Source organism: Aotus nancymaae, unplaced genomic scaffold, assembly GCF_030222135.1.
Source record: "Aotus nancymaae isolate 86718 unplaced genomic scaffold, 86718_ANA_hifiasm-v0.15.2.pri h1tg000041l, whole genome shotgun sequence".
Taxonomy (NCBI): domain Eukaryota; kingdom Metazoa; phylum Chordata; class Mammalia; order Primates; family Aotidae; genus Aotus; species Aotus nancymaae.
The window spans coordinates 16,357,669-16,370,384 of record NW_026988455.1 but is presented as its reverse complement, the minus strand read 5'-3'; the positions used below and the strand labels follow the sequence as shown (position 1 = coordinate 16,370,384).

The 12,716-nt window shown below is 42.0% G+C and overlaps 1 protein-coding gene across 8 annotated transcripts in view; it reads left to right on the top strand.

Annotated features, from left to right (window-relative positions):
• Nucleotides 1-12,716, top strand: part of DOCK8 (dedicator of cytokinesis 8) — a 242,801-nt gene that overhangs the window by 105,167 nt on the left and 124,918 nt on the right. For 7 of the 8 annotated variants that reach the window (XM_064361488.1, XM_064361493.1, XM_064361492.1 and 4 more), the window contains 5 exons: nucleotides 1,022-1,171; nucleotides 5,151-5,231; nucleotides 6,982-7,141; nucleotides 9,595-9,731; nucleotides 12,003-12,096. In XM_064361488.1, the coding sequence (XP_064217558.1) occupies nucleotides 1,022-1,171; nucleotides 5,151-5,231; nucleotides 6,982-7,141; nucleotides 9,595-9,731; nucleotides 12,003-12,096 (622 nt within the window). The remainder of the gene's footprint in view (nucleotides 1-1,021; nucleotides 1,172-5,150; nucleotides 5,232-6,981; nucleotides 7,142-9,594; nucleotides 9,732-12,002; nucleotides 12,097-12,716) is intronic. The other variant, XM_064361489.1, reaches the window with a different exon arrangement.

Genomic DNA, 12,716 nt, shown 5'->3' with positions numbered 1-12,716 from the left:
ATTCACTGCCTACAATATTAAGAACAAACTCTAGCTTCCATGCTGGCCTTTTTTCGTGATGGCATTCCTCTACTTTCTTTCCATCCATAGTCTATGCAGAGTCAAGCTGGACCACTGTCTGTTAACTAAGCTTCCCCCAAGCGTTCAAGCCTCTGTGCTGTACTCTCTCCATGGTACGTCGTCACCCTCCACCCTTGCCTATCAGAATCTTCTAAGGCCCATCCATCTCCAGTACTGCTTCCATGAAAAGTTGTCCTTGTCACCCAACTGCAAAAGGCCTGTCACTCTCTGGAATTGCCCCAGTGCATGCCAGCCTGGGCAAGAGTGTGAGACCCTGGCTCAAAAAAATAAATAAATAAAAGTGATGGAAAAGGCAAACATGTAACTAACTACAGTAAAAGCAAAATACAAGTCACCACATGGATACAAAGAAGCACTGTGGCTTCTTGCATCTTGGCTTACTGCAACCTCCGCCTCCCAGGTTTAAGCAATCCTCCCACTTCAGCCTCCCAAGTAGCGGGGACCACAGGCACGTGTCACCATGCTGGCTAGTTTTTGTATTTTTTATAGAGGCAGGATTTCACCATGTTGGCCAGTTCGGCCTCAAACTCCTGAGCTGAAGTGATGTGCCCACCTTGGCCTCTCAAAGCGCTGGGATTACAGGTGTGAACCACCACACCCGGTCCTTCCCTCATTCTTGATTGTGAACTAATTGAGGGCAGAGGTCCAGCTCTTCTGTAGTGAAGTAACTAGCACATCACTGATACTCAGAAAATACTGGTGGGTTAATAAACATTTAAATGTTTCCAGGAACATCTCTCAAATGGCTCCAAAATACCTAGACACTTATCAGACATATCTGGTAACCACTTTCCTAAACCACATCTATGATTATTACACGTATTCCTTCAGCAAAATTTATCTGTGGTGTTTTTACTCCTTTTTAACCTGTTTAAACTGTGAATACAACAGGTCATGAAATATAAGTCAGCTTATATTTTACTTTGCTGCTCATTTACAGATCTCAGAAAATTTTCACTGTGACCTGAACTCTGACCAGTTCAAAGGATTTCTGCGAGCTCACACGCCTTCGGTGGCCGCATCAAGTCAGGCAAGATCTGCAGTTTTCTCGGTCACCTACCCGTCCTCAGACATCTACCTGGTAGTCAAGGTAGTTCAGCACAATCTGAGTTGTCCAATCTGATGTTTTCATTGCTGCATTATTCCCAGCTCATGTTTGAGGCACACAAAACCTCAGAACGTGTCCACATATCCTCTGAGATTCGTTTTGATTCCTTCTAAACTTACCTGTTTTCCCTTCTGAGTAAACTGTTTCAGATACTAGAAAGACTAGGTTTTGGAGTCATACAGTTTGTCATACAGTCAAACCTAAGTTTGAGTCCTGGCTTTACAGCCTAGTAACTAAATGGCATTGACAATGTCCAGGTCTTTTTGAGATCGAGTTCCCTTATCTGTGAAGTGGAGGTCATCGCACCGATGTCAGTGGATAGTCATGACTACAGAATGAAGCTTGGCACACCTGGGCACCCTTCCTCCTAAGGAGAGTTCCCTCGGTGACATGGTACAGAGAGGCTGCTGTGGAGAAAGGAACAAAATCTCTGTGCTAGAGTTTCCTAACTATGTTACGTTGCTCTAGACATGCATAGTTAAGTGTTCCCAAGTCCAGGCTCTTACAATTTGAAGTGTGAGCTATGGTTTTCAAATTTCACCCTCCTTTTTTTTTTAAACCATGTCACAGACTGTCTCTAATGAGAGTTGAAATCTATGGGGCAATTATAAGTAGAAAAGCCTTTCATTCTAGACTATACTCTTTGCTGTTGTCAGAAAACCAGATTCTTGGCCGGGCGTGGTGGCTCATGTAATCCAAGCACTTTGGAGGCCAAGGCGGGTGGATCACCTGAGGTCGGGAGTTCAAGACCAGCCTGACCAACATGGTGAAATCCCATCTTTTAAAAAAAAAAAAAAGAAAAGAAAAGAAAATGAAAACCAGATTCTTTCTCTATACACCAAAATGACTGGTTAGAAGTTAACAAACATCAGGTATTTTACCTACCTTAGGCCAGATAATTGGTCTTGTTGACTCTTTTTTTTTTTTTTTGAGATGGAGTTTCACTCTCGACACCCAGGCTGGAGTACAGTGGCACCATCTCGGCTCATTGCAACCTCCACCTCCCGGGTTCAAATGATTCTCCTGCCTCATGCTCCCAAGTATCTGGGACTACAGGCATGCACTACCCAACACAAGGCTACTTTCTGTATTTTTAGTAGAGATGGGGTTTCACCATGTTGGTCAGGCTGGTCTTGAACTCCTGACCTCAGGTGATTTGCCTTCCTTGGCCTCCCAAAGTGGTGGGATTACAGGCGTGAGCCACTGCACCTGGCCGTCTTATTGACTCTTTATGCCAAAATTGTAAAACAAAACAAAACATCACAAGGATCTGATTTCATGGGCACCCAGCCTCCTAGGTCTGGAACATTGTCACGTTGGTATAGCATTTTATGTCTGTAGTCTCAGTGACCTCCCCATGTTCTCGTGGTAGTAGTGTATGGATGCCAAATAATTCAGGTAACTTAGCAGTCACTTCACAGATGGCAAATGTCTTTTCATTCTAGCTGCTTTGACACCATTTAACAAAGATTATGTGAGGTTACTGTAGCTTGAGAGGAACTTATTTAAGTTCATAGAATGTATAGTTAAAATTATATTGCTGAAAAGACACTCCTACTGTTGTCAAACTTTAATCTGTCTCCTTTTTGTTGCAATGTTATTTAGACATACAGGAAAATTAGCTTAAAGCCCACTATGGTAGCCCTGTAGGTAAGTTCACAATTCTCTGTCAGCCTAGGAAACTGAAGAAGCCAACACTGGTTCTATAGAGCCAAATTTTATCTCAAACCCTGCTTCCTAGTTGATGACTTCCTCTTGATTAATCCATCATATTCTGCCAAATAACAGTGGTTACCCATTGGTTACTATCACTTACTAAATATGTTCCAAAATTTTCAAATGTATAAATGTGTTCATTTGACGTAACAAACATACTAAAGTGTTCGGATAGACTTAAGAAATTGAAGTCTGCTCAGCAAGACGGTCCCTGGTTTGCTCTCTGTTTGTTTTCCTTTACCGCAATGCCATCTCTGTCGCTTCTTTTTCTTTAAGTACATAGTAAATGGTGTTATACTATTTAGCACATCCAGGCAAACATTACTTGATGAGAGGGGCTTCTTTCTTTTTCGTTTATATTCCCAAGCCAAACATCAGGGTCTTTACTGTATTTTAGGTAGCATCACCTAGTTCAGGTGTTGCATATAATATTACTTTAAGGGATTATTTCAGCTTAAAGGTTTAGTTCAAGATTTTGTGAAATTAAAAAGGATTTGTTTTACAATCAAGGAAAGAAGAGTGAAAATGGGAGTGAATTGGAAACTTTTCAAAAATTGTTTAAAAATAGGTATGCCAAGTGTTAACCCTACCCCTTCCGAATACAGCAGAAAGTAGCCTCTTCCCTGAAGAAAAGTTTTTGGTTATTCTGATAGGCTTCTTTGCCCTACTTTCCATGGTTATGAGGAGTCATGCATTTCATTACACGCTTTCGCGTACATCATGAAGGACCAAACAGTAGGTTCTCATGTCAGCCTGCAGCTCCTTCTCATACCTGGAGTTCCCCTTGCCCACTGCAGCTAGGGGAGTAGTATCTGCTGGTCTGGTCAAATCTAACTTCTCCTGCTTCCTGTGTGTTCTATGATACACACTACTAGTGCATTTAAACTGTGGCATTTTCCTGCCTTGCTTCTAAGAAGTTCTTAATCTCTGTTCAAAATTTATCCTAAAGACCACATTTTTAATCCATTCACGTCATAGAAAAATTAGCTTCCAATTTGTTCTGTAAGCTCCTGACTATGAGCTTCAGGAGAATAGGGGCAGTGTTTATAGCCACCTTATCGCCCCAGCTGCTACCGTATAGAAGGTACTCAACAATGAGTGAATGATTGCTGATTACCCCTCAGTTTCTAGCTCAAGTGTTATGTGCCTATGTTTTCAGTGTGGTGCATCTCTCAGTGGGATTTGCCTTCTCTTCATGATTTGGCAGTGGGAGGGGGTTTTGAACTTCTTTTGTAAGAAGAGAGACTTTCTGCTTGGAGTCCTCCCTGAAACAGATATCCATTGAGTAGCCCCATGCCACTTCCTTTGAAACCCTATAAATTCCCCTTCATCATGGGATATTCTTGGTTAAATACTTTGTACCTAACTCACATATATCCCTTTTGGACTATGTTGACCCAAATTCCTTCTTCAAGGATCTCAACTAATCGGACTAAATGCACTGGTTTTACTCTTCAACATCTTAAGTTAAATTTTCTTTGAGCAGCGGGTTAGGAAATTTCAAATTTCTCCTTGTCTTTCTCCTAAACATGGTGCCCAAATTTATGACAACTGACCAGCCAGTCACTTTACCTGAAGCAAGACAGAAGATACTTCATTTATTCTTATTACCAGCATTCATTTCTATTACCAGAGTTAGCAAACCAAGAAGCTGCACATCTCAATGCTTTTGAGTTTCTTTCCAAGTCTGTTAAATCCAGAGAATTAGCCCTAATAGGAAATACAAGGGCAGCAATTACAGATAATTTATTCAGTTCAGTCATTCATTTTTTGGAAGGTTTTAGTCCCCAACCCGACTTTCACAGAGACCATATCTCTTTTTTACATTGTAAGCAATAATAAAGAAAATGAGCTTTCCACTTCCTACATATGTCTCCTGGGTTTTGTTTTATAAAATAACTTTTATTGCCTTTTTTATTATATACATAATACATGTTTATTGTTTAAAACAGAAAATATGCATAAGCAATGGGAAGAAAATAAAAATCACACATAATCCCACCATGCAAAGATCACTACTTTTAATACTTGCTGCCTTTGCTGTGTATCTACTGTCACCCTTTTAATATGCCTTTATGATTTTTTTAAATAAAATTGTATGGTATTCTTTATGTAAACTTTTTAATCAAAAAACGTGTGTCACAGATATCTTCCTATGTCATCAAAAGTAATTTTGATGGTTGCATAGATCCCTTTATATGGATGTAATTTATGTGCCTTATTTTAATATTATTTTTCTTGGTAGATTGAAAAAGTCCTACAGCAGGGAGAGATTGGAGACTGTGCAGAGCCCTACATGGTTATCAAAGAAAGTGATGGGGGAAAGGTATGGTAATTTGAGTATTGCTAAATGGAGACATCTTAGAAGAAGCAGATATTTCAGAAGTGTTACAAAACATAGTTAATGGGCTTTAGTCCCTAATGGGTTCCTTCATGAGACACTGCTACATTGTAATTAAATGAAAGAAGAAAAGGAAACTGGTCACTGGTGTTGACTTTTTGTTTGTTTTCTTGTTTTTTGTTTGTTTGTTTACTTTATCTCCCAGGCTGGAGTGCAGTAGTGCGATCACGGCTCACTACAACCTTGAACTCCTGGGCTCTAGTGATCCTCCCCCTCAGCCTCTTGAGTAGCTATACTACAGGCACATGCCACCATGCTTGGCTAGTTTTTTTATTTTTTGCAGAGATGGGGCCTCACTGTGTTGCTCAGGCTGGTCTCAAACTCCTGGTCTCAAGTGATTCTCCTGCCTCAGCTTCCCTAAGTGTTGGGATTACAGACGTGAGCCACCATGCCTGGTCTGATGATGACTTTTTAAAGAAATAAATCCTTGAATTTTCTAATGTTGACATACACAAGGGTCTGACTGCATAACTTGTCTGGGGCAAAGCCACCCCCTGTTATCTTGGTTCTGAGGCTCTGACTCAGCTGGTTGGGAGGTCCACGGAGACCCCAAAACTGAACAGTCCCAGAGCTCTCCTGGCATTCCTCAACAGCATGGGCCACTGCCCTTTCAGGTATGCAAACAATTGGGAATTGGCTGTCACTACCATGCATTATAAATTCATTAACACAGCATAGATGTTGAGTCTATGAAAAGGATATTTTTCTCAGCAGCAATTTGCAAAGATTCCCAGTGTGATTTTTAAAACATGGCCTTAGCAGGGCGCAGTGGCTCATGCCTGTAATCCCAGCACTTTGGGAGGCCAAGACAAGTGGATCACGAGGTCAGGAGATCAAGACCATCCTGGCTAACACGGTCAGACTCCATCTCTACTACAAATACAACAAATTAGCCAGGAGTGGTGGCACGCACCTGTAATCCCAGCTACTCGGGAGGCCAAGGCAGGAGAATTGCTTGAACCCAGGAGGCAGAGGTGGCCATGAGCCAAGATTGTGCTGCTATACTTCAGCCTGGGCAACAGAGTGAGACTTCATCTCAAAAAAAAATAAATAAATAATGGCCTTTCTGGAATAAAATTTACCTAATCAGTATTGCACTACAGACTCATAAATGTCAAGTAAGATTTATTGAACTCAAGGCATTTGATTTTTAAAATCTATCTTTTATTCTGAACTCAGAAAGCACACCTTGGAAGTGTAAACTTCCTAAGAAGTTGTAGGAAACTTTTTGGAATTTTTTGCAGTTTTCCAAGGCAACTTTTGGAGAAACAGGTTCACTTGGGAGCTTGATAGATGATATACGAAACTTTTGATTTCAAGATTCTCTTATGCAAATCCAAGTCATATAGCTAGCCACCAAAAGAATTGATAATCTGCTGTAATGATTTCCCCCTCCCCTTTTTTTTTTAGCTAAAAGTGTAGTTTACTAATTAAATGTAGCCTTTTTGTAAACTCCTCATTTTTTTTTATCTTTATTTCCTTATCAGTTAAACTTCTGGCCTGAGTGCGTAATTTTTCTGCCTATTCACTGTTTTTATTTTTTAATGGGAAGATAGGTATTGACTCTTTTTAATCAGTGGGGTTGGATTTTAGAGATGGCTGTCGCATTCAGGTCAGAGGCAGTTGCCTTGGTGCTGATGCTTGTTTCAGCTTGTTTCTTTCCATTTTCCTGCAGAGTAAAGAAAAGATTGAAAAACTAAAACTCCAAGCTGAATCTTTCTGCCAGCGTTTGGGGAAATACAGGATGCCCTTTGCCTGGGCACCCATAAGCTTATCCAGCTTCCTTAACGTCTCCACCCTTGAGAGGGAGGTAACCGATGTGGACCCTGTGATTGGTAAGATTTTCACCTGCAGTGGGAAAGGGAGGGCTCCCCAGTGTGCCACTGCTCAGGTCCACTGCTTACTAGTGGGGGTTGGGGGCACAGTGAGGTGTAGGGAGTGGGAAGGAAGAAGGAGATAAATAGAATGAAACACTATTATAACTGGATTACATATATATATATATATATATTTTTTTTTTTTTTTTTTGAGATGGAGTTTAGCTCTTGTTACCCAGGCTGGAGTGCAATGGCGCGATCTCTGCTTACCGCAACCTCCGCCTCCTGGGTTCAGGCAATTCTCCTGCCTCAGCCTCCTGAATAGCTGGGATTACAGGCACGCGCCACCATGCCCAGCTAATTTTTTGTATTTTTAGTAGAGACGGGGTTTCACCATGTTGACCAGGATGGTCTCGATCTCTTGACCTCGTGATCCACCTGCCTCGGCCTCCCAAAGTGCTGGGATTACAGGCGTGAGCCACCGCGCCCGGCCTTGGATTACATATATTTGATTGGACAGTGATCTCCAAAAGAAATTATGAACGTTGGTAAAGATTAAGTATATTCTTATAGTAAGATTTTCTAGATGGTTTGACACTTTAAAAAGTGAATTTTTGGTAGCCACACCCTCTCAAAAGTAAAACTTTAAAAATAACAAGAAAATGTAATAACCATCTATAGTGTGTTAAACAGAGACACCCTGGTCGACTCCTAAACCTAAACCTAAAAAAAAAAAAAAAAAAGGCCTCTGTTACAAAGCCTTCAAAAAGCAAAACTCAGGTTTCTCAGCAAAATTTCCAGTCCTTTAAAGTTTACTTTGCCAAGTGCAATGAAAAAGTAGGCACCCAAAGAATATCTAGTTACTGTTTTAGTTTATTTAGCATATTTCTTTTTCATCATCTCACCCTTGATCTGAATCATTCGTTCCTACACTGCTTGGTTGTAGAATTTTTCAAAAGGGTCTCAAGATTTCAAGTCGACCCACCTACAGCACCTGTGGTGGGGTTTCTGTTTCCCTAAATGCTTTTGTATCCGCCAAATATTTAAGTGTACGTCTGCGTTCACATTTTTTCATGCATTTCTTAAGCTAAGACTTAAGCCACTTCTGAAATGTTACCTTGAGCAGGGAAGTGGAGAAAGGGCATTTTGTGATTGCTGCTGCTATTTTGGAGTTACTGGTGCATAATCACCAGTTGGAACTCCTGGGTTATTTCTGATTCGTCGATAACAAACCTCACTTTATCGCATCCTGATCTTCCTGCCACAGCTTTCTTTAATGCCAACATCTATGTAGACCCAGGTAACTTACTGATAAGAGTTATGGTCGTGTATTACACTGAGGCGGTATGGCAGGCTTAGGTGGTAGAGGTAGCAAGAAATTCTAGGGCCGGGCGCGGTGGCTCACGCCTGTAATCCCAGCACTTTGGGAGGCCGAGGCGGGTGGATCACGAGGTCAGGAGATCGAGACCATCCTGGTCAACACGGTGAAACCCCGTCTCTACTAATACAAAAAAAAATTAGCTGGGCATGGTGGCGCGTGCCTGTAATCCAGCTACTCGGGAGGCTGAGGCAGGAGAATTGCCTGAACCCAGGACGGGGAGGTTGCGGTGAGCCGAGATCGCGCCATTGCACTCCAGCCTGGGTAACAAGAGCGAAACTCTGTCTCAAAAAAAAAAAAAAAAAAAAGAAATTCTAATCCAGCATCATGGTAAAAAGTAAGAATAAGAAGATATTCAAAGACAGGAGTTGGAACTATTAGAGTTCTAAGCAATTTGATTATTTACAACAGAACCCGAGTATGTTATTAACAACAGAACCCCTGAGTTTTTACAATATAAAAGCAACAAGATTTCCACCCAAATCCCCAAAGGGGATAAGAAACAACTGGGCAAAGTATCAGGGACCCAGCCCAAGTCTGAGTGTGGTTTGGGGTTCTAATTCCCATTTGACAGATCAGCCAAGGCAGAAACTGAGTCTTGCTGCCTGGTCCACACAATGAGAGCAGAGGAACACTGAGATTCAGAATGTACACAGGCTGACCCCAGCATGTTTGGGTCACAATCCTAAATGCCTTCAGGGGCATTTGAGTACATGCCTCTCCCAGTGGAATGCAAATATAAAAATAAAAGAAAAGCAAACAGTGTGCTGACTAAATAAAGCTTATCAGGAGACCCTGTTCTGGCTATAGCTCTGGACTCTTGCAGGGGTGGCATCTGGTCTACCCTAACTTCATGTGGGAGGGGCCCATGGCTGCTCCTGGCCTCTCTCCTCTGGCTGGAGGAGGATTAAGGACGCCAACAGGAGGACTAAGAAAGGTAGGGGCCAATGGAAGGACATTTCCATTCAAAACAAGGAGGGCCATATTCAGTGTTCCTGATCAGTGACTTGAAACATATATATCTTAAAGTTAATAACTGCTGTGTGTTTGAACAGAAAGGCATACTTTGGAATGACAATTGTTTTTCTTAAAGGGAGAAGCTCGGCGGGTGAACGGAGGACTTTGGCGCAATCTAGACGGCTTTCTGAAAGAGCCCTCTCCTTGGAGGAAAATGGGGTTGGATCCAACTTCAAAACCTCCACCCTGAGCGTTAACAGCTTTTTCAAGCAGGTATCTCTTCACATGACAGTGTGTCTCTGTTTTTCCCCATGCCGGCATGGGCACTGGAACCCGCAGGAGGAGTATATGTAGTGATCAAGAGAGCAAATTAGTTTACCTCACTGTCAGGTCGTTTTCTATTGCTTATGATAGAGTACCTGAAACTGGGTAATTTATAAAGAAAAGGAATTTGTTTCTTACAGTTATGAAAGCTGAAAAATCCAAAGTTGAGGGCCCACATTTGGTGAGGGCTTTCTTGCTGGTGGGGCCTCTCTGCAGAGTCCTGAGGTGGAGCATGGCAAGGAGCTGAGCATGCTAGCTCAGGTCTCTCTTCCTCTTCCTATAAAGCCGCCAGCTCCCCTCCCGTGACAACCTGCTAATCCATTAATCTGTGAATGGATCAATCCATTCGTGAGGGCAGAGTCCTCATGATTCAATCACGTCTTCAAGGCTCCGTTTCCCAACACTGCCACCATGGGGACCAAGCTTCACCATCAGTTTTGAAAGGGACATTCAACCCACAGCATTCACACAGCCTGTTTCATTAGCCGCAAAATGGGAGCAATAGTACTTAACTCTATGTGGCCAGTGGGAAGATCAGGTGACATGAGACCTGTAAAGTTCATCTTAGAGTGCCTGGAATACAGTAAGTCCTCAATGAATGTTAGCTATTTTAATTGAGAGAAGGATTAGATTTCGTTCCTACTGATACAAACTTTCCTATTTGAACCATCTTGACCAATCCATTCATTCAGCTATGACAACAGTCTGACTGGGACATCTCCTTCCCTATGGATGTTAGGGTTTCCACTTTCACTACTGCTGGATGTGCACGTTTCCAGGGGTTCTGCTTGCTCAGAGAGGGTAACCATTCCAGATGGTACTCTTTGTTAGCTCAGTAAACATCAAGACTATTAAAAACATACAAAACTTATAAGACTTGTCAAATGTATAGAGACAGAAAGTAGAATGATGGTTTTCAGGGTCTAGGGATAAAGGAATTGGGGAGTCATTGGTCAAAGGGTATAGTTTCAGAAGTTTTGTTTGCAAGATAAAAGCATTCTGGAGTTTGATTGCACAACAATGCGAATGTTCTTAACACTACTGAATTGTGCACTTAGAAATAGGTATGATGGGCTGGGCATGGTGGCTCACGCCTGTAATCCCAGCACTTTGGGAGGCCAAGGCGGGTGGATTACTTTAGGTCAGGAGTTCAAGACCAGCCTGGCCAACATGGTGAAACCCCGTCTCTACTAAAAATATTTAAATTAGCCAGGTGTGGTGGCGCACGCCTTATTCCCAGTTACTTGGAAGGCTGAGGCTGGAGAATCGCTTGAACCTGGAAGGTGGAAGTTGCAGTGAGCTGAGATTGCACCGCTGCACTCCAGCCTGGGTGACAGAGTGAGCCTCCCCCTCAGGAAAAAAAAAAAAAAAGAGGTAGGATGGTAATTTTATGTTAGTTATATTTCTCCACACTTAAAATAAACTCACTTGGTCTGACTCTGTTTTGGAAAGTTTTCCATAGCTACACAGTCTTCATGGAGCATTTAAAAGGGTTACATTAACAAACTGAAATGCAAAAGGGATGCTGAGGGAGTCTGTGCACCATGCCACATAATAGAAATAGTAAGGGTCTGAAAAGGTTTCTATTCAGGCTACATTCCTTCCCAATCATGCGACCTTGGAGGACAAGGTACTTAACTAAGTCTGGATGTTCTCATTGGGAATAAGACGTTATCTACCTACCTACCTCACTGGGTTGTTGTTAGGATTGGAGATCATGCATGTGTGTCCCTTGGCAGAGTGCCTGACCCATCTTGGGCATATGTGAGGGTGGGTAGCGTTTTTGCTTAACCTTCTTGTTCGAGACAGATGTGAAGAAAATGAGAAGGAAAGATACTTTCTCCACTTTCAAACCTTTGAAGAAGAAAGTAAACTTACTCTGTATTGTTCCAGGAGGTAAAACTGGCATCAGAGGGTGGGAGTTTTAGAAGGAGAAGCTTTTGGCCTGGATTTCTAATGATCAGACAGGCTTTCTTAGAATGCAGCAGAAGCCCCATCCCCAGAAGGACTCATGAGAGGCTGAGGCACAGTGAGTCGTCAGTGACTGAGAAGGATTTAACAAGAGGTAGAACTAAATGATTTCAGAGCTGCCTATAATCCTAATTTCTATAAAAGACTTATGAGAAAAAACTTAAAGGTAAAAATCTTCCCAGAAATCGTTGGTCCCCAACCCAAGCGTCAAAGGTGCATCTACACTAACTCTGACTTTTCTGTTGGCAGGAAGGAGATCGCCTTAGTGATGAAGACTTATTCAAGTTTTTAGCTGACTACAAAAGATCTTCATCCTTACAGAGACGAGTCAAGTCAATTCCAGGTGTGAATGACCTGTCTTATCCTCTTTAGCTGTGCCAAAACTGCTTATCATTAGACATATTCTTTGTCTAATGCTAGAATTTATAAAATCATCTTTGCCAAGTGAAATTTGAGATTTTGTGTTAGGAGTTGAGACTACGAATTGCTCTATGTTTTTGGCAAACCTATTAATGTTTTTTAATTTTCTTAAAGGATTGATTTCATAAACAAACCCTGTGCTTTAGATCTGGTTTCTCAGATAATGAGAATTTTTTATTTTATTATTATTTTTTTTAGACGGAGTCTCACTCTGTTGCCCAGGCTGGAATGCAGTGCCATGATCTTGGCTCACTGCGACCTCCTCCCCACTGGCTTCAAGAGATTCTCCTGCCTCAGCCTCCCAAGTAGCTGGGATTAGAGGCGCCTGCCACCCTGCCCAGCTAACTTTTGTATTTTTAGTAGAGACAGGGTTTCCCCATCTTAGCCAGGCTGGCCTTGAACTCCTGACCTCATGATCCACCCACCTTGGCCTCCCGAAGTGCTAGGATTACAGATGTGAGCCACCTACCACGCCTGGCCGATAATTGTTTAAACAGAGGAGCCCGTTTAGTCAAATAAAATATTATACTTAGTATTTAAAAA